The 21,851-nt window shown below is 43.9% G+C and overlaps 1 protein-coding gene across 6 annotated transcripts in view; it reads right to left on the reverse strand.

Moving 5' to 3' along the window:
• The window catches only part of vps37d (VPS37D subunit of ESCRT-I), a 50,657-nt gene extending 29,028 nt beyond the window's left edge, over positions 1 to 21,629 (reverse strand). Inside the window, exons 1-4 of one of the 6 annotated variants that reach the window (XM_085421264.1) lie at positions 21,391 to 21,519; positions 14,031 to 14,271; positions 13,794 to 13,920; positions 12,295 to 12,466 (exon numbers count right to left, since the gene is read on the reverse strand). In XM_085421264.1, the coding sequence (XP_085277390.1) occupies positions 12,295 to 12,439 (145 nt within the window). In that variant the 5' untranslated portion in view covers positions 12,440 to 12,466; positions 13,794 to 13,920; positions 14,031 to 14,271; positions 21,391 to 21,519. Of the gene's footprint in view, positions 1 to 12,294; positions 12,467 to 13,793; positions 13,954 to 14,024; positions 14,272 to 21,390 lie in introns of all 6 variants that reach the window. The other 5 variants (XM_085421261.1, XM_085421263.1, XM_085421262.1 and 2 more) reach the window with 5 other exon arrangements.
• Between the last annotated feature and the right edge of the window lie 222 nt (positions 21,630 to 21,851).

Below are 21,851 nucleotides of genomic sequence, written 5' to 3' on the forward strand. Positions count from 1 at the left end.
GGAGATTTGCCGTGTCCGTCTTGTCGCTGCCTGCATGTGAAGCGATGGGGGAGGAGGGGGAGTTGTCTTCAGTGAAGGCGAGGCGGAGTAACGTTGCGTAGAGACAAAAGTGGACGAAAGAGAGGCAAACTTGCGGCTCCACAACTATAATTATAACGTAACATAGACTATATCGATATAAAGGATATTGTCACATCTTATATCTCGTATAAAAATATATCGATATGTTTTAAAAACTCGATATATCGCCCAGCTCTAAGTCAATGTAATAACCATTCAACCGCCATTGCCCAAACCTCTGTGAATAGCACTCACAGCCACTGATCAATAGTCGTGACAGTTTCCATATTACCGATCGTGAAACTGACTCATCGCACATGGTTAGTCGGTGGTGCTAGTTTCGGTCGTTCTGCAGCTGTGCCATCTATAAGGTCGCGCTCAGCTGAGACTGAGAAGGTCACACAGATGAGTGATGGAACATTTCTCCAACTGAAAACGTTCAGATTAACAGAATTAAACAGATTAACAGATCTTAAGAGCAGCTATACATCTTTGAAGTCCACGGGCTGGGTGCGTGTATAGTTTGTGAAGTCAATTCTCTGCAGACAAGTGTGCAGTCACAAAAAGCACTGCTGCAGTGCAGGTCCCCGCTGTGATCGGCAGGCAGAAACATCCTTAACGCTGCACATGAAAATGAGAGATCAGTTTTATCTCTCCTCACCTTGAAACTTGTTTTCACTCTCTGAAAGAGACGATCAGACATTTAACCTAGACTTCACACTTCTCTCTGACACTCTTTACGTCTACAGCAGAGTGTGACACAAAAGGATGCCTTCAAGGAGACACCGCAAGTGTGCATCGTTAGCAACACCAGTATGATATAACGCATCGCGGCAACCAAAAGTCAGAAAGTCCCTTCTCTTGCTGCACAAGCACAGTGATCTGTGGTAGGTCTTGGCTCTGGTATTGTGGGTGCGATTAGCATCTTCTATTTTGGTCGACGAAGTGCACCAGGGCAAAGTGCAAAAGACCCGTGGGCTCTGAAAGAGCAGTGAGTCAAAAAGCCCACCTGCTCCTCTAACCTACCCATCGGACACATGTAGAGGTGTGTGTGGGGGGCGGGAGTGAACCTGGAGGTGTGTGTGCAGTCGGAAGATCATGATTCTGCCCTTTTCTGCTTCATATTTTTAATCTTGGGCGTCTAACAGAGTAGCTTAGTATGATTCACAGTACAAAACAATCCTAATTTGATTTATAATAAGCACCAGTGCAGCTATGTCACCATCTGAAACAAGCTGCTTTACCTACACTTTAAGTCAGTCCGCTCAACTGAAAGATCAGACTGATCTTTATGCAGATTGATCTTTATTTTAAATTCATGCCATAAACGCAATCTTTGATTCTAAGCACTGTAAATCATTTTTTGGAGAATCAAAAGTGATTATATGTGATTTTGCCAATCAATCAATCACATATTTGGTATGGTTAATGATGATTTAAACACATCGAGTAGTTGAAAAGTGCTGGATTCATATTTGAGGGATTGTTCTCAGATCGATTTTAAAGCAACTCCATCACAGAGACTTCTGTGAGACTGTCAGGGCTGATTTAATGTCCATGCATGTGCGTGTATATATGTAACTGCTATTGATGTTAAATGAATATTATCATCATCCTATTTATGCAGTTTTCTTATTTGCTGTGCCAGATTCCATTTTTATCTTTACAGTGTTTATTCTCTTTTGATGATTTCTATTTAACCTTTATTTCTTTGCTTTTATCCCCAGAAATAAATGAATAAAACCCAGTGAACCATGCTAAAAATAAATAAATAAATTTGTTCATAGTTCCGGTGTGCATGCCGAAAAGCGATACGTTAGCTCGGCCGATCAGTGAACTGGGAATGCAGTGAACCGATTTACTCTGTATGACCAACAGAAATGGCTTTTATTAGAGTCTATTTATGCCTTTAAGCACGACACGTTCGCACACTGCACGCCTGTCCTGCTGATAATGTCCTCTCGGGTCGAAGGCTGCGGAATATCAATGAGTACGACTAATGGAGCAGCAGCTGGAAACACAAACATGTGGAAGCCAACGCTCCACAAGAGCTAATGCGATCTTTTTCCCCTCGAAGGTTGCTAAATTTGCTGCACTGACACAAGAAATCAAGTTAAGAAACGCAGCTCAAGATGTCGGGGAAGTGATCTGTCGCCGATCACACACAAATAGGTCACGGTATTGCAGATGGGGCCCTTGCAGGACTTGCATGTATCAGAGGATTGAAAATTAACTAGCAAGTCAGCAGCAGTGAATTAGACCGCCTGCAGCACATCAGCCTTGTGTTTGTCCTCTCTAATGCAACAAACTGCTACACAAGTGTGATAACAGCTTCACAGCTTCTTCTAAAAATGCTCAAAACAGAAACTAGCACTTTGCTGAAAGCCAAAGAAACAAGATTTGAAGTGTAAAGATGATTTTCCCATCTGCTGCTGTGGCCCTTCGATCACGTCTTTTCCCTGCCCCTTCACTCTCTGCTCTTTGAGTTTTTGAGGGTTAACGATGTTTCTCCAGCCTCCACGGTCAGCACAGCTCATGGGATTAAACTTGGCTTTAAGACCGCTCCCTCCGGTTGAGGGCTCTGTTGGCTCTCAGGTGACTGTTTCCTCGCGGCTGCGTGCAGCGGGGCTAGGGGAGGGTCTGTGCTGACGGACGTGGGTTACTGACCTGGCAACCTGGCTGCCCCTGGGTGGGTCCGGGATGGGCGTGAGGTTTTGGGGGCGCTCCGTCTCTGGGCTGGGGCCCGGGCCGGGCCTCGGGGGCTCGGGTCCTGGTTGGTGTGTTGCCGGGGTTGTGGGCGGGTGGGTGCATGGGGGCCCGGCCCTGGAGCAGGGTGCCGCCGGTGCATCGAGCCGCCTGGGGGGCTCTTCAACTGGTGGGGGGGATGGTCACATCTTGCAGGAGCTTTCTTCTCTCAGGAACTCTCTGCAGGAGGGGGAGATACAGGAGAGGTGGAGGAAGATCTCAGCCTGGGCGTTTACCGTCTTATGTAGTCTGGAAGATGTGTGGTTGGTGGGGTGGGTGCAGTTTTCTCTGTGGTGGGGTTGGGTGGACTGTCCAGGGCTCTGTGGAGCCAGGGGGCGCTACTGCACTGGGCCCCGGTCTGATGGCCCTGGGCCCCCCTTCCCTGGCGGGTCGCGGAGGGTGGGAGTGCCTACTGGGGTCAGCGGGGGAGCTGGCCCCAGGGAGGGGTTACCTGCCCCTCCCTTCCTTCCCTCCCCATCTCCAGCTGCCTCCCTCTTCCCGCTCCTCCACAACCACCCACACATGCAGGGCCTTGGAGTGGGGGTATGTCACCAGGGTGCAGAGGAGGCTACCCCCCCCCCCCGTCCCCTTCTGGCTGCCTCTGCCTCAATTTTATCCCACAACTTAGACATTCACATTATTCACACTCTCATTACACATACATATAGGATCTTGGGGGTGGGCACAATCACGGAGTCCAAATCACCATCAGGGTGTATACCTCACCCCTGACGTCGTTGCCCACCTCTCAATTTTAAATACACTTAGTCATTGAGGGCTAGCAGGAGGGACTATGCGCTTACCTGCTGCTCCTTGGCAGGTAGCTCCATGCCCTCCTGGGTTTTAATTGCACCTTAGAACACATATGCATCAACACTACAATGAGCGGGTGGAGGGAGGTTTGGAGTCTTCTCCCACCCCCATTCTCTGCGGCCTGCTGGAGCGGGAGGGCTAGGAGGAGGAGTTGGCCGTCCGACTGCGGTCTGGGGTGTGGGGCCTCCCTGCTGCTGCGGAGTCGGGGTGGTCTGCCTCTCCCCACCGCAGGGAAAAGGGTAACACCACCTGGGTCTGGGTGCAATTCCCCCCTCCAGGGGCAAGGGTACCTAGACCCGGTTTGTAGAGTACGCTTGGGGAGTGTGATTGTGTGTACAGCGTCTCTTTATGTCTGTCTCCACGTTGGTTGAGTGTGGAGTGAGTGCATATGAGAGCATGAGGGTGGGAATGGATGTTTGTGTCTGTGTGTGCCTGTATGTCTGTGTCTATATGTCAGGTTGGGTATCAGACGCCACCTCTCTGGGGACACCTCAGGCCCTCCAAGGTTTGGAGGCCTATCTCCACCCACCACCACTTCCCCTGCCGGTGGCGGACTCCCTCAGGTGTCGGTGTGTTGGTGGTTCTTTGTGTCTGGGGGTGGGCGTCCGGGTGCACACCGGCTCACTCCTTGGCGGCCGCTTGTCGGGGCCTGGGGCCTGGGGCTCGCTCGGGCCCCTTTGGAGGTGGGGTGCCCCCGGCCTCTCGGCCTAGGGCTCGGTCACTCAGGCGCAGCTGGGGGCCGGCGGAGCTCACGGGCGCGTCACTGCAACTCCCCCTGACTTCTGCTCCGCGGCTGCTGGGCGAGCCCTCATCTGGGACTCTCCTCAGCTCTTACTGGGACAGTGGCGCGGCTGCCCCTCTGTTGGTCTTCCATGGTCTCTTGTGTTCTGGGGGCCTCTGGATGTCTGGAGTTTTGATCTCCTCCATACCCGCTTCACACCCTGGAGGACGGGGCTGTGGCCCCCCCCACACTCCCTAGCAGATCATTACATGGAGAAACCTTTGGAATGCAAGCATGCTGATCCACACAGGTATGCACACATGGGTATTCACAGACGCGGACTAAAGCTTTCTTGGCTGCTGCCTCAAAGCACACTGTGCGCTGTCTATCTTGCGTGCTGCACAATATCGTTTATTACTTAGTAAATACTGATATCTATGACTAGCTAGTTTATTGTGATGGTGCTTTGTTTTCTCTATTATTATGTTGCTCTTTGTTGTTTGCTGTCTCCTCTGTTTGTTTTTGTTTGTTTGTTTTTTTTTTTTCTCCATACAGGTGACCCAGGAGTTTTTTTTTTTTCTCTCTCTTCCCCCCCCTTCTCACCGTCTCTTCTCCCCTTTGGTTTTCTTTCTTTCTCTCCCCCTCTCTCTCTCATTCATTCCCCCTGTCCTATTTATTTAAAAAAAAAAAAAAAAAAAAAAAAAAAAAAAAGACCGCTCTCTAATGCTGGAGCCCGACAAGTTGAAGACCTCCGCTCGCAGCTTCATATTCAATCTATTTTTCGATTTTGCCCATTTCGAACACTCCTGCTGCTGTGCACTTGCTTTCTTGTTACAATGATACAGATGCCTTTTTTTTTAAATAAATACAAACCCAACAGGAATCAGATCCACCTGCAGACAGACAATCTAAAACTGCATTTGATGGCCTGCAAGGACAAAATAGGTTTTTAAATCACTTTTGTTGAATAGGCCCAAAATGTCTGTAAGATGAGCCAACTCTGACTCCTACTGTCTGCAGACTCACTGTGCTTATGTGCCTAGTCACCCCACAAAGGTCCAATCTGTGCCAGCAAAAACCCCACCAGCAAAAAGGTCCAATCATATAGACCTCTATGAGAAACTGACCCATCAGCTTTCATGATTCATGACCTCAGTAACCTTCCTTATGAGCATTCGTGGGCTTGGTCACTAGTTTCTAATTTTAGTGAAGACAAGATGATGTTTGCTTTGATTTGTCCCCACTAGTGTCACCATTATACATCCAAAAATCACCAGCTCACTGTGGTGGACACAATGTGGTGGTGCTGAATTTTCCCAGAAGCCTTAGTGGCCCAAAGCAAAGTGTCTTGGATAAGAGGCCAGACTGAACACGTTTGAAGAAAAAAAGAAAAAAGAATAAAAAACCCTATGAACAAATAACCTAGGGGCCAGATCCTGGGACAGGATACCGAGGTCCATGGGTGGGTGCCTGGTGACGGGTTTTAGCTCCTATTTCTGGGGTCCTGGGTGTTTGAGATGATTTCTGTTTTGAAATTAGTGGCATTTGTTCCCTCGTCATTTCCTGCTCTACTTTGAAGGTTAGTTTTCTCTTATGTCTAATCTAACTTTTCCCTCCTTTGTGACCGTCTGCTCCGCCCTCATTTGTTCTCCAACTGTGGTTGATCGTCTGTACCTGTGATTTGCTCCCACTTGTCTTTTGTTGACAGTTAGATTCCCTCATTGTGTTTGCTGTTTGCTTTGTGCATTGGAAAAGGGAGGTCTGCATATCTCTGCTCAAAGTGCTGCCCCTGTGAAAATCAATATGCACATTAAGTTATATCTGAGCTGCTAAAGAAAGTGTTTAAACACCACCCGGTCAGTACAGGGCAAGTGGTGAAGCAGCCAACAACGGTCACACCGATAGCCTGGATTAAATACTCACACGTGCAGCCCTCGAGCTGAAAGCGGAGGTAGAAACATGCACCCAAGTTGAGTGCAACACGCTCAGCATCTTCACTTTGCTCTGCATCTCCTCTGACACCACTTCACTCACTCTGAATCTCTAAAATATGCAACAGACACTGAGCCAACTAACACAGTCAAAAAGTGAATGATATCAGAAGGCCAAGTGCCTCATAAATGTCTAAATCCACACGCAGAGAAACCCGAAGAAACGTTCAGCTCTTTTAAATCATTCAAACCCACAAGTGACTTGTTGACTTTCAGTCAGAGGGTGTAATCCTTTTTATTTAAATCAGAGTATGGAAAGTCCCGAACAAAAAGCTTGGTTAGGCACTTTGTTCTCCAGCAGCAGAGGTGCTGGATAGTCTCAGTCAGCTGGGTCCACAAAGGAAGGGAACATAAAAGCCCCGTCTCACAGTTCCCATTCATTTAGATCTGCTATGATAGCAACAAGAAAGCCAATAATCCCATTTTAATGACCACACCCAGCTACAAGTATGAAACAAGACACAGCAAGTACAGTCCCGTCTAATGCTGACCTCTGATTGTCCTGAACATGTGGGTGTAAAGAGAACTTATTGAGAGGCCACTGCTTTTATAAATTGCTTTATGACAGGATATTAATATCTGCACTTTCATTCTTATTACTCTGTAAAATTTAAAAAACGTAAAAAAGCGATGGGCACGTGGATATAAAAGAAAGGTGCAGTCAGGTCGCTGTTAGTAAACCACAGAATTCAAACAGCTGAAAACATTCAATGGCCTCAAACGATCCGCAACGATCCGACTACCTACAACGGTTTGATTAAACTGGTGCCAGCAACCGTTCCGCTCGCAGCGCTGACAAGCGGCGTTACAAAGCTGCCATGCCTCATTTTCATGTTTTCAGCTATGGCAAAAGTTTTGATATCTCTTCAAAATCAAACCTCATATGAAGTCTACATAGTTTATAGCTTTAACAGTGGGTAAAATGGTTCCCAGTTGCAACAGGCAAGGACTATGAGATCATCCAACGCTTTCCAGAGGGCCATTTTGTCCTCATGTGCTCCTCATTTACTATTGCTACAAGTCAAGATTTGGCACCTTACACAACATATTTCCAGTTTGCAGTAATTAAGGTGGCAGATCTACTGTGAAACCAATCAGTAATCATTAAAATAATGGGCCCTTGATTCCAGAAAGGGACAAAAGCAGCTTCTAACCATTTATACTTGCATACTGCCAATGTTCGCAACAGAAATCACTGAAAAATAAAGAAATATACACACAAATGTTCCCACCAACTACTGACAGACTGTCCCCTCCATAGAGACACCAAAAATGTTAGATTTGTGTTTTTTTATATACACTTTGCTTCCACGGTCCTGAAATGAAACTAGTACAGTCTTTACAGTTGGTTTCTCTCCTCTGCTCCTGGTTTCACCACGTTTCTCATGTGAAGACTGTGCATTACTTTTGTTTGTTTTTTTAAACATGTGCACTAGTTTAATTTCAGGATTGTGTTTCAGGGTTGAGTCTCTAATGTGTTTTGTCCTCGTTTACAGTTTCTCTCCTCTGCTCTCGGTTTTATCGCCGTCTTTCTGTCTTTATCACGGAAGTCAAGATAACATATTACATGTGTACCGTTTATACTCTTTGTGTACTAGTTTAACTTCACCGCAATACAAGAGTCTCTCCTGTGCTCTCGATTTCACCGCATGTCTGTTTCACTCTGTGCTTCTAGTCAGTAGAGGCAAGCAGGAAGCAGAGACAACCGACATAAAGACAAGGTTATTTTAAATGAAGACAGCTCGTTGTGTTACTGTAGGAGAGAGTGTTTCTCAAAATGAACCATGGGCCCCACCAGCAAACTGTTGAGCCACTGCAGGTCAGTTGAGGCCAACTGGATGAAAACTATAAGGTGAAACAAGAGTTTGGTGACGTTTGGCAATTGCAACAACCTGTATTTAATGTGAATTTCAACTTAGACTATTTAAATTTAAAAATCATTGGGTCTGAATTCTTTAGGCATCTATAAAAAAGGAGAACTACTGCTCTAAGAGCAATAAAGTCTTCCATATATGGGTTAAACCACATAAATCAATGGGGGGGTGACTCTTGCTCAGCTTTGAATTTGAAAAAAGAGCAGCTGATAGGCAAAAGATACCCCACCCCCAACTCCCTAGCTGAGGCCCACCGCAAAGCTGTCAACCCAGGGGAAAACCACTGAAAGGTTAATTAAATATGCACTCGATGGCTACATACATGATACCACTCTATAAGACTGGAGCTAATGTGCCTCGGGCAAACATCAGCCTCCTCAAAAGCTGACGACCCACACAGAAGAAGAAAACAGCATTGTTCTTGTGTTTCAATGTAGAGCAGTATGGAGCAATAAGGACAAATATAGCTCTTGTCAAACGTCCACGTTATTGTACCCATAATTCAATCTTTCCCTGCTGTGATACCCAAGCAAAGCTTTTAATGCCTCATTTGAAAAACCGAGAAAACAAAGGCAGGGCGAAGGGAACATCACTACCAGGTAGCGTTTCCTTGCAGTAATTATTTTCTCATTAACAAAAGACTATGAGGATACTGAAAGAACGATGCAGTTAATCGAGCAAATTTGTGACATGAAACTAGCGGCATCCAGACTGTAAAATGTAAAAAAATTTTAAGTATTATGAGATTCAGCCCAAGAAGCCTCTTCCCCGACCCCCAAACAAAGAGAATTGATAACACAGCCGATCGACAGTTTCAGAGATTTGTTCCCCTCAGATGCAATCGATAATCCAGGAAATTGGAAATGCTATCAGCTGATGTTTGAGCTTGATTTCAATGTGACTTGACTGAGAAATCCAAAGTTTGAAATGCTGTTCAGTACAGTTACCTGCCTCAGCTGGACTTCCTCTGCTTTGCTAATAGGCTGTCCAAGAATCCTTTTCAAAGTAAAATATAGCAAAGATACCACTTCTTTTCACGCGTGCGCCTGTAACTGTGGACCGACTTCCAACTAAAAACAACTTACAGTTACAGCGGCTTCCATATATCGTGACCGATTGAAGCTGCTGTCATTTTAAGTATCTGTAAATAGCAAACAGACCTTTTCGGCTCAGGTGTTCATATGGAGGTGCGAGCGACTGAAGCACTGACCTTTAGAGTAGTTGACAACTCCCTCCATCTCCTGAGCCACAAGAAATTCATCATGGAAAACACGCTCAGAAAAACTGGCCACAAATGTGTTTTTTAATAATTTGGTGGGTTTTTAGTTTGGGGAAAAATAAAGGTTTGTGTGAAAATGGCTACTAAAGTAGTGAGTAAATGGGTATGGAAGGAGGAGGCAGCCAAGGGGTCTGTGTTTACGCCCATGATCCACATTATTTATATTTCACATCATATTTTATACATCCATCCAACCTTTGCTGCTTATCTGGGTTGCAGAGGGTGGCAGTCGCCAACTCTTACGTACATTGAATGCATCCAAGTGTCCGTTTAAAGTTTCTTTATGTGGCATCTAAATATGAGAAGTCAGTGGCGCCACAGCTGTAGCGATCACATCAGAAGATAGTCTCTAGTTACATGCCTGCCTGTCTGTGCACAGATACAGTAGCAGAAATCAAGTAACAGAAATCAAAACTAAGGCGGAGTTCGAACGCGGTTGCGGTCCAGACAGAGTGCAGAGTACTTGTTAAATAATGCATTAATGTCTTATTGTTGGGCCTCAAGGTCAGAGGTTCTCAGTCTGAAAAGTGAGTCTAACACATGAGTGGCTCAACCTCTAAATATCTGCAAGTTTCCCAGTGACCTGTTTAAGGTTGGGTTCACGTATACTGATTAATATGTAATTTTAACCTATATTGGTAAACCCAAAAGGAAATTCTATAACAGAAATGTGTTAACCTAACCAAGCCTTGTGGTTTCCTTTGGCTTGAATTGTTTGTTAAATGAAGGGGTTAAAGCTGTATTACTTCTACTGACCAGCAGGGGGCAACTCCTCCGGCTACAAAAGGCAGTGGTAAACTGACCCTCTGCACACTTGATCTATGATGTTAACACAGTAACAGCTTGAGGCTGCACAATGGGACCTCAGTAACCAATGGATGATGTAGAGTAGTGGTCTCTAGTAGCCGTAATTTCTCTCTTTCCCTCTCTTTCATGGTGACTACTTTTAAATTTGAAACAGGGCTGTTGATTGAGTGTGAGCAGCCATCTATAAGTACCCCATCAGTACTGTGTACCTTGTCAATGTTTACTAGTTAAACACTACCCAGTTTGTGCAAAGTCACACCAACACTAGTTTCTATTTGGGCTAATTTGTGTTTTCAGTGCAACTGGAGACTGGTCCAGAGATTAGTTTTCACCTCCACACCTGTCACACACACACAGGTAACTTTTATGTTTACAAATATTGCCGTTTAAAGAGGTCCAACTAGTAAATCTTACTGGTCTGGTTAGGCAGTTAAGTTGGCGTGATCTGCGAACATTAATCCCAGCTTTGGAGTCTCTTTTGGCAACATAGTCCTCTTTTGTGTCACATTCCAGCGATCTCAAGTTTCTCTTCATTTATTTCCCCCCGCTCATTAGTGTTGTTCCTCCTTTTCTCTAGAAACCTGATGGTTGTCATAAAAGAACATCTTCAACAAATATTTCTGAACAAGCCACAATATGTTCATGTTTTTAGTGGGTTTCCATCCCATGGAAGTCAGAGCTCTTGGTTTCTAGTGTAACAGGAGAAGGCAGCAGTGGAAAACAATGCCAATAATATTTGTGAGAAACTGAAGCAGAAACACTCAAGGCCTCAGCTCCACCCGGGGACTACAACTACAGCTCACCCAGGCCAGCGTTCCCTACACCAAACTGCAGGATGTATTAAACAATACAGCTGTCTGCCTTGATCCACTCCGACGTTTGTCTCCGCTACGATTATTCGCCTCATTCATCCCCCCCCCCCCACACACACACTCCTCCAGCACCAAATGAGAATCAGATGTTTTGGAGAGGAAGTACGGACCCCCGCCCATCCTGCTTTGCAGGGGAGGTGGGATAGCATCTGTGTAATAACGTGAACACATTGACAGGAAGTTTAAAATTCCACCCAAGTTCCAACTTCCACCGCTGGCCGGCAGCTGTGTCAGAAACCACGCACTAGACCTGATCCATACAAACTCACACATTAGGTTTACAAATAAGCAGCAGCAGCCGCCATTACCTATGGAAACTCATGCAGCAGGATTTATTTTATCAACTGTTCTTGGGGGAATGTCTAAACTCGTTCACGAGGCTTAAAAATTTAGGAGCATGGCTTAGAGGACATCCTCTGCTGCTGCCGCGCCGTCAAAAGCATGACTTCCCTAAACAAAGACAAGGCCCCTTTCACCCCACAAATTCCTTGACAACTGCTGCAAGCTTCCTGCTGATATTTGATATGCTCCATTTCGTTCCCATGACCGAACTCCAGTCACGCCGAGGCGGTTGAAGGCTCGTCTCGCTGACACTCTGAAGCGTTGCTGCACTCCCGACGTGAAACTTCCATCATCTCATCCTCTGAACCAGCGAGGGTGTCGCATCAAGTCAAACGTGATTTACATTTAGTTTTGCTTTCTGTGTCTCAAAGTGTGCAACAGCGAGTGTGTGTTTCTTAGTGCAATCACATGGGGAAGAGACAACGAGGAGCCGCTGTGGGTTATCGTGTGTAATTAGTTTAAACCTTAAGTGGTTGGGATGAAACCTTTCCTTTGGATTTGAGGAATTTTTTCTTTTGGTTGAACCTTTTGAAATCTCTGAGGCTATCATCAGAAAAATGAAAAATTCAGTGCTGCACTCTCACTTAGAAAGCCCATATTTACTCACCCGGTTTTGGACTCTGAACCAGTGACCCTGTCATCACAACCACACTCGTCTTGACTTATGTCTTGACAGTGATTCTGCGCTGGCACCCCATCCACCCAAAAAAAAAAAAGAAAGAAAGAAAAACCCAAAACTGGCCTTCCCCCCTCCCCGTCTTTGTCTCCTCGGCGGTGGGGGCAAACTTACCAAGCTGACTCTGTTTTTCCCAGCATGTGGTTGCCAGGTTGGACAGTTCCCGGTATTTCTCCGCCAGTTGGAGCTTGCCGTTATTAAGGCGAGGTCGCCGAGCGAGGCTCTCCTCGGCCAAACTCCGGTTAGAGGTCAGCAGCATCTCCCTGTCAAACTGGAGCTCCTGAAACTGTGAGGGGAAAGAAAAACAATTAGTGTTAAATTAGCTGACATTTTTCCCTCATACATGCAAAGACTCTCGTGACAACCGGCTCATGAACAGCTGTGCAGCCACAGTGCTGCACAGAACAGTGAAAGTATTTGGGCAATGACACATCTCTTGCAATTTTGCCTCCGACTTTGACTGTGGTGTGTATAAACCATCAAAACGCTAATTGCAGACTTTGTGCTGTAATTCAAGAAAGAACTGCATCACCTGCATTAGGAATTACAGACATTTATATACATAGCGCCTCATTTTCAGAGGCTCAGAAGCAAGTGGACAAAAAATTTAACTAGAAGGATGTTTTTAACACTTCAGTGAGAGAAACTGATTGTGGACCTTAAAAATGATACACCTATTATCTCAAGTGTTCTTGACAACACACTAAATATTGTGAAGGTTTTTTTCTTAGAAATTTAAATAATAATTCTGTGATCATCCACTTTGTCTTCTGTGATTCCTTCTAAATAACTAGATTATTTGGGCTCTTCAGTCTCCTGATGGCCACCTTCACATATATTCACATCCCTTTGGCGCTCCTGTTGCAATTTCAGCTCCTGAAATCGACTTAATTTGTCATGAATTAACAGAATGGGGGGACTGGTCTTCTGTGGCCATGATGCTGCTTATCAGTTATTAGTCTGACTACTTCTGAGTCCCTGAAAATGATGGCCGGTGCATAAAAATGCCTCAAATTCCTAAACAGTTAAAGTGATGCATTTCAGTCACATGTTCATTATTTCACCACAATATTGTTACACTGTCTCTCATTAAAAAGAAAACATGATATTTTTCTAATGTTCATGTTTTTCTGGGGTTTTTTTTAAATTGAACAGTGTATATTGTTTTTCTTCCTCTACAGTTTCTTTGTGCTATGAGGGAAAAGCGAGGATCAGCCACTCACACTATCACTAATCGCAAGCACAACGAATGGCTACCAGCAAAAACTGCTGTGTAAAGAAAGAGGAACATAAAAGAAAGCTAACGCCAAGGTTTAAAAGAAAACAAAAAAACATCAAGTGTGATAACTATAAAATGCTGTTGTTTGCAGCCGTAATGTTGATAAAGGAGTAAGATATGGGTAAATGGGGAGGAGGAGTGGTAAATGTGATATTGTCACTGGAGCATGAGACCACCATAAATTATTAAAATCAAAGCCACTCCCTTTAAGTCTGGTCCCAGCAATAGCAGCTGGCGTCTCAAACACAGACACAATGCCACTTTGTGAGTTTCACAAAGTTAAAAGAGTCAGTTTCACACATTCCCGCCACTTTCTTTTTGCTCAATTGCTCACTTTCAGCGGTCAGCCTCTTTGGGCCTGAAGCCCTCTGCATTGAGTCCATGCTGCACGGTGCATCTGTCTCGCATTTTCCGGGTCATCAAAAGGATGGATGAGTCTCAAAAAATTTGCAGAATTTGCCCTGAGGTCGAAAGAAGGATGACTGTCTGAGCTGCTGAAAAACAGGATGTCAGATCTTCTTTTCATTCATTCTCAGAAATCAAAAGATAATACAGATCAACTCACACTCACACTCCAATAAAGCTCCTTTCTTTCCTTAAACAAGAATCCAAACGGACGCATTTCCTGCCTCGGCTGGTCCGCCCAGTTTACCAAACAACAACTGCTGCAGTCTTCAGCGAGGGAGTGCTTTCTGTATTCCGATGCATAGGCTGGCGGTGTTTACCGCCCAAGACAAATGACACTTCAGAGTCAGGAACTCTGCACTGGAGAAGACGAGGCGACGCATTGTTGTTTTCTTCTGCCACGTAAACTGCAATAAAAAAGGTGTTCCTGTTGTCTTAAACGAGGCTCAAGCCGCCAATTTAACAACTCAGTCTGTGAAGAAATTGAAGGCCTTAAAAGTCTTTTCCATTAAAGAATTCTTCACGCAACACCGAGTATGTACCTGCAAGAAAGGAAGCAGTGTTGCGCTGACAGTCTCCTGTCACGGAGCCAGCTTGTATGATTATGAAGACTTTCATAAACGAGATAGAAAAATATTTTTATAAAAACAATAATGGATCAAACGACAGTGTGTAATGTGGCGTCGCCCCCCTGCAGATTTTGTGAACCCACTGCGAGTTTCGCCCACTCTTCTCAGAGCTTTATATCTTCTTCTAGCTCATTGTTTGGCTGTCTTGCCTGAAACTGTTTTACCTCTGACTTATCTCACAGCGGGCGTTTTTTTTTTCTTCTTGGTCACAGCAGGCAGCTGTACTAATCTCCACATGTAGGAGAAAAATATCAAATAACGCTGCTTGATTATTTTTTTTAAAAAATCACCGTTATTTTCTCATTTATTCATTAACTTCACAAATGTCATGCATTTAATAAACCGTAAAAAAACAACAACAAAAAACTGCTTTTAGTGACGTCACTCCTGCAACGTGCTGACGAACAAACAAACTGCAATCGTTGCTGCGGCAACCCCAAAGTAATCTTGCGCGAGGTTACACGATGCCGTCTGCAAAATTTGTAACACAAACTGCAAAGCTGGTCTTGACAGCACATCAGACACCTGATCAAACAAAATCTAACCAAAAGGTGAAGAGTGTACTGCGTTTCACAGCCTGAAAAGTGAATCCATGAATGAACATGATGCAGCTAGTGAAACATTGGCATCTTCTTCTTCAGGCTGTCAGATTACATCTCTGAGCTGGCTGGGGAACACCTCAGTATTCCCTCTGATAAAGCTGGAGGAGGTGGCTGGGGGCGGGAGGTCTGAACTTAAATAAAATACTAAATACTAAAGGGTACTAGCATTGAATTCCAGGTACTAGCATCAGTTCAAGCATTAACCCAACCATACCCAGTGCAGGTCCGGATTGTATCCCAGTATCCCAAAAAGTGATGATGCAGTGAATTATGGTTCAATCCCAACAGTAACATCTCCTCAACAAATGAGAAACCAGTGTGTGTTTGGTGTAAACAGATAAAGGGGATAACGTTACATCTATCGGCCTCGCTCCTACTCAGATGACTGCATGGGCATTAAGAGTCATGTAAAATCATAGCTAAAGTCCTGATTTTATCACCCAACAAAAGCATTTTATAAAAAAATAAAATAAAATTCTCAGTTATATTAATGCGTTAAATGGAAGTTTGAAGCTACATGGTGGCAGCTACACTGATGCTTCGCGGTTGATGGCACTTTAGAGGTCTACACCAGCAATGCAGCATTATCGTCATACCAACTTTCTGAGGAAGAGGAGCTGAAACTAAGCTTTTAGATTAAACAATAAAGCTTTCAAACCAGCACTAGCAGCACTCTCCAAAATACCCTGAAGAATGTGTAAATGATAAGTACACGAGATATTAAAAAGCCCTCCTTTTATTTACAAAAGAGGGCTCTAAAGCGTTTGAATTTTTAAATACAATTGTACACCTCTGTTTTTAACCTATGACTCATGTACTGACAGTGAAGCTTTTCCTTTACTAAGACTATCATGTGGGATTTGTGGTTTGATTTAAGGGGAAATGCAAAGATTTCTGTCGAACAACAATGCAGACTCTCTGCAGACCACCCGAGTTTAATGACGTTCCACTGAAGGCCCACTCTGAGCCAGGAAAACCCTCAATAGCCTTTAAAAAGGCAAAATGGAGATTAAAATTCAAACCTTCTCTCATCAAAGAACTAGGAGGATTCTCAGGGAGAGCAGTTCACCTTGAGCAAGTCATCCAGTCTGCACCAAAATGTAATGGGTTACTCCTTCACCCAAACACCACCTCCTCACCAATTTTCATGAAATTTTGTCAAGCAAATTTTGAGTAATTTTACTCAAAGACAAAGAAGGTAAATGAATCTATTGGATGCCAGCGCTCAGTACTTGACAGCTTCCACGACATAAACCCACCCCCCATGTTTAATGTACCGCTCTCATCCCCTCCCCCAAGTCTTCAGCTAGTTGTGATTCTCATGTTCACACAGAATCACTGGGAAGATGACTTAGATCTGAAGTTTAGCGGTTACGTGAGGTCTGTCTCTACCTGGTTTCCCCTCCGAGGATGATTTTTACCAGTCTGCAAGATTAAAGAGCCCAGCAAAGTGGAAAGATCTCCAGACACCAAAAAACTACATCCGAATATGAAGTAATGAAGCGCAACTGAAAATACAACACAGCATGAAGCTTGTTGTGTGGCTGATTATAAATAGAGTGGTCAGGTATCCCATTTCATGTGGGACTGAGTGGCATTTTTATCCTGTGTCCTCTTGTTTAAAGTGAACATTTCTCATGCATAACTAAAATAACTGCTGTAAATGGGAAAAGGTGTTCTGAGTCTTTGCACGGGACCATAAAGACTCAATGCCATATCTTTAACATTATATTATTTGGACAGATCAAACTACCCCTAAGACAGGCTTAAAATGTGTTTCTATACAATCTTCTATACAATCTTCACACCAGCTGAGATATTACATTAACTGAGATATGACTCTAAAGAATTTGTTTAAGCAGTTTCCTCTGAACTAACCACTAAAGACTGGCTCAGGTTCACACTTTAAGGCTTCAACAGATGATGCATGGCAGTAAAATAAAATGTCAGACTGATTATTTATGTTTGTTTTCTTTTAATGATTCGATTATTTAAGTTCTGTGTCATGAAAGTGTCTAAATCACCATGGCAACTCGTGCTGAACACCCAACCTGGTTAGGAGCAGGTTGCATTGCAAGTCTTGGCTGAACGTGTCACGCTTTTTACTGATTCTTTTATTTATAACATGATTTAAGTGTAATACGGATAATCTGCTGGGCAAATATGTTTTATATGTGCAAGCTGCTAAGTTGTACCTGAGTAAACCCGCTGGATAAAATGCAAAATCCGTAACATTATCACAGGATTGTGTTTGTGTTAATTTTGTGATGTAGAAAATGTATGAACAGTCTTTATAGTCGGTTCTAATCTGCTGCGAGGTCCCTTTTACACTTCTGAACTGCAGCTACAAGAACACATAGACACACAGTGAAAATACCTGTGTAATCATTCAAATTAATTTCACTTTGATCTGCCAGGAAACAAAAGCTATTTCCATGACTCCTCTATTAGGCTATGAGACAGTAACATTCAATGCTTAAATGTGTCCAGTCCCAAGTTTCAGAGCTCTAATGTGCAGCTGTCATCTTAGAAATAAAACAGCAGCACTGATAAAAATCAGCATTAACATAGAAAACTTGATTTCTTTGTTTATTTTATCACTCTGGGTGCTAAATCACCAGATTAATGACCTTCTGCAGCATTAATAGCTTGTCTCATTTTCTATGTTGTTGCTTTTCACTGTTACATTTTTCATGTTCTTTACAGATTTTTAAATCACCATCATAATCTGATAACTTCTCTCGCGGGGATCATTTTCTGAGGAAGAAGAGTCATGTGATGCATGACACACCCCTTTTTATGTGAGCGTACACAGACCCTGAAGCAGAAAGTCCAGCTAGAGCCAGCTAAAGCAAAGAAAGCCTGGCTTTGTTGAACTATGTTGGCAGCATACCCCTCAGGTTCCACGTAAACACCACCTTCGCCCCACATTTAGTCTGAAGAGTGATTCAGATACCATTCCTCACTGATAAGGGTTAATGAAACAGCAAGCAGTGATTACGGCATGTGTAGGCTACAGTTTATGTTTTGACATTTTATCAGCTTTCCAGTGGGTCGCTGTGTTGTTGTCACATCGTGTGAGCGATTTCTGATGTTCCCACAAGCTGTGCGCTCCGAACATCTTTGCAGTCGTTTCTCCTTTATGTCATACAGTCGGACACACGTGGGTCTTGTTCAGCCTACCAACATCAGTGCTCTAATTCCTGCTGAATATGTCAGAAACTGTTAAGCATCCTGCAGTAATGCATTACACAGCTGGTATTCAAACACGTATCACAACAAAACAAAAGCAGGAACAAAAGAGGAATGAATGGCTCTCACAGATGTCAACCTGACTGGTAGACTGGTAGCTGCTCATTTTTTTTTTCAACCAATTTAAGCTCCGCATTATTATTGTTATTAACTAATCCCATACATCAGTGAAGCAGCAACGTTCAGAGCTTAAAAACCAAGCCAACCCCAAAAATACCCCGAACAGCAGTTCCTCTAATGTCCACTTGAGGCTGCTCCCAAAGTGACCCTACTCTCATAGAGCCCTCCCAAAGTCAAACTGTCTAACAGCGCATCAGAAATAAGACCTGTTGCACGAGTCTAGTTTCATTATACCAACTTGCTCAAAACTCCAGGTTTTAATTATATCTACGACACAGAGCCAGGGTCGTTTCTAATGATGTGACTCTCATGCTTCTGTCTCAGTAATACTGTGTTTTATGCTGCTACAATGCAGAGGGTTGCAAACAAAATGCAAAATAATTGCATTTCTTAATTATTTAGCTCCATCGATTTAAGCACACTTGCAGTGTTTGAGGATGACTAATCCACAATGGTTACGTTTCAGTGAACACGCTGTTGTTGTTACTCTACCCGTGGCTGTGAAAAAGCACTGCAATTCTATAGCTGCTGAATCCCAACTGAGAGCCTTTTCTGTTTGAGCAACCCCAAGGCAAAACTCATCCGAATGGGGCCCAAGAAAAAGACGTCTGGTTACAACTGGTGTAGATCTGTCTGCAAGTGTCTGATTCATTAGATCCTAATGCATCAGCCTGATCTCACAGAAAAACACACAAAAACCCCAAACAACTGGGCTATGGATGCACACTCTCCATGGCAACCACTGGCTTTAACCCAACCAATGCTCTTTTTCTAAACTAAACTGATTAGTGTTTAATCCCTAAAATAAACCAAGCTGCCTTCCGCCACCAAGTCTCCAAACCTTGCTTTCCTTACACCTGGTCCCTGCACCTAACCCTAATCTACCTACCTTTCATCACATGAGCCAGCTCTTTCCCGTTAAAGCCCCACTTTCACCCCCATCTCTCTCGCTGCCTTCTAACACGGCTTCCCCATTTCCGCTTCCTTTGTCTTCAGCCAACAGTAACACAGCTTCCACCGGCACCCTGTTGGACAGCAGCACCAGCGGTTGTTAACCCAGGCCTCAATCCGGTACAGAAATCTAATTTTTGACAATCTGCATGTTTGTAACCCTATCCATTTATCCGGGCTTGGGACCAGCTCTAGGAGTAGTATTTAGTCTGTTAAACCTAAGAGATAGGTGTGTTTAGGCATTAAGATCCAGTTTCTTTTATATTCTAAACTAAAATGAGCAGCTTGGTCATCTCTAAACCTAGATGGTTTGATATCCTAAACGTTACTAGTGTGTAAGGCCTAAACTGAACAGCTTTAATAGCCATGTGAATCATCGAATGGTTGGCTTGGGTCAGAGCAATGAAAATTTTGTCTTCAGAGGGTAACTGTGTTTTGTCCATGGTGAATTTACATTACAATGCACCAAATAAGCATCCGCCCCAGGCAGTGGACTTCAAAGGAGTGTAACAGCAGTTTTAGCTGTTCCGTAACAACTACAGAGTTTATTTTTATTTAAGTCTTTAACCCTAACAGAGTAGTTTTCAGTGAGAATTAAAAGCATGTTTTATTTGATAATTCATTTTTCCATATATTAATAGTGTTAAACTCTGACATGTGGGACTCAAATGGTGGTCTCTGATGTGAGCTGTAAATGATTCACTAAACCAACCAAACCACCCAGCCTCCGAGTGTGGACTTTTTTGACCTTTAGGGGAAAATGTTAATGTCATGTAGATGGACACAAATCATTGCATACCAGACTGATCAGATGTCTTAAAAAATAATGTTGGAAAATGCATGTTCAGAAACACAGGTCAATACATTACAGGTCACGAGTATTTCAGGAATTGGTGCGAAACTGTGTTGAATATGCGGATTTCTTGAAAGCTTGGGTAAGATAAGACGCGCTAGCTAGGTGTACATGAGGTTTACCATAACTAAGTGATGGAAAGATGAGTATGAGCGTGCGTCTGTGTGTGAGTGTCAGAGAGAGAGAGAGAGAGAGAGATGTGGTGTCGCTTGACACCACAAAAATCACCATGCAACCCCCCTGGAAATGCGCCTCTCTAAAGTGCAGAGTGGTTACTCCCTTTAGAAAATGTCCAATTTATATTTACCACGGTTCCACGCAAATTTACAAAAACCTACAAACACGACTTCGGGCGTTTTCTAAAGATTGGCTACCACTCCTCAATTCGGCTTGAATGCAATACACCAAGATGCAGTTTACTGCAGTAACACAACTCTTTAATGAAGTACTGCCGCTTAACTTACAATTGTGTCTCTTGAGCGAAAAGATTAAGCATATCCAGTTTTAAAAGTGGGAATTTTACTCGGATGTGTAACGTTATGTACATTCAAATATCGCCGAACTTAATAGCATGTAATTACTTTAGTTTTTCTCTTAAAGTCATCTTCCACTTCGAGTTTAACCCCACATGCAAATGAAAAAAATCTGCAATGCGAGATTTCTCAAAGGGAATTCGGAGCGAGGACTCAAGCCACATGACGGCGCGTATGTGGGGGGGCTTCAAGACCACGATACGAAGCTTCCTGTCCAGTGAGAAGGTTTACAGACTGAAATAAACCACTTGTACGAACCAAACACAGAGATATCCCAGAGTTTTACATTCGCTTCAGTAATTAATCATTCACCGCAAATATTAATAGCGCGGAGTTTAATGAGAACGAATTGGAAATCCGACCGCTCGCCACGCAGACAATCGATGAGCCGTGCACTGAAAGCTGGGCTGTTTCACACACCGCACACCAAATATGAGGACCACAAACAGCAGAATATTCAGCAATGACCACAAACAAACCCCCAAAAACTGTGCTAAAAAATAGGAGGTACTGCTAACGAAGCGCCAACACAGAGCAAATTACTCTCGGCACTTTGGTTCTTGGGGGGAGCACGGAGGATCCCTACCTTCTCATTGAGGCGAATGATTTGGTCCATTTTGTCGTCGTTTTGTAAAAGCTCCCTCAGCTCACTCGCGCTTAAAGCCCTGTAGCCGTCAGGACAAGTGCTGGCCTCCTTCAAGTTGGACATTTTATTCCTTGAAATTGCGGCTGAACACGGCTGGGAAACAAAGTCCGCACAGCGGTTACATCTCTGCTCACATTGGAATGCGCTACAGCGACCGTCCCGCACACAGCGTCTACCAGACAGCCGTCACGCTTCCTGTCAATTCCTTCACAATAAAACACCTCCACCGCACTGACATCAGGGGCGTTTACAAGGGGTGGCACAAGGGACCTGCAAAGAAAATTAGATTAATTTTGGTAGACCAGCTTAATCATTAATCAGATTAAACATGAACTAATTTAACAACACATAAGTAGTAGGGGTGCAACGATACACAAAATTCACAGTTCGGTTCAATACTT

This window comes from Rhamphochromis longiceps, linkage group LG10, assembly GCF_057381845.1.
Source record: "Rhamphochromis longiceps isolate RC_006_pf linkage group LG10, R_longiceps_female_GT1.1, whole genome shotgun sequence".
In the NCBI taxonomy this organism is placed as follows: domain Eukaryota; kingdom Metazoa; phylum Chordata; class Actinopteri; order Cichliformes; family Cichlidae; genus Rhamphochromis; species Rhamphochromis longiceps.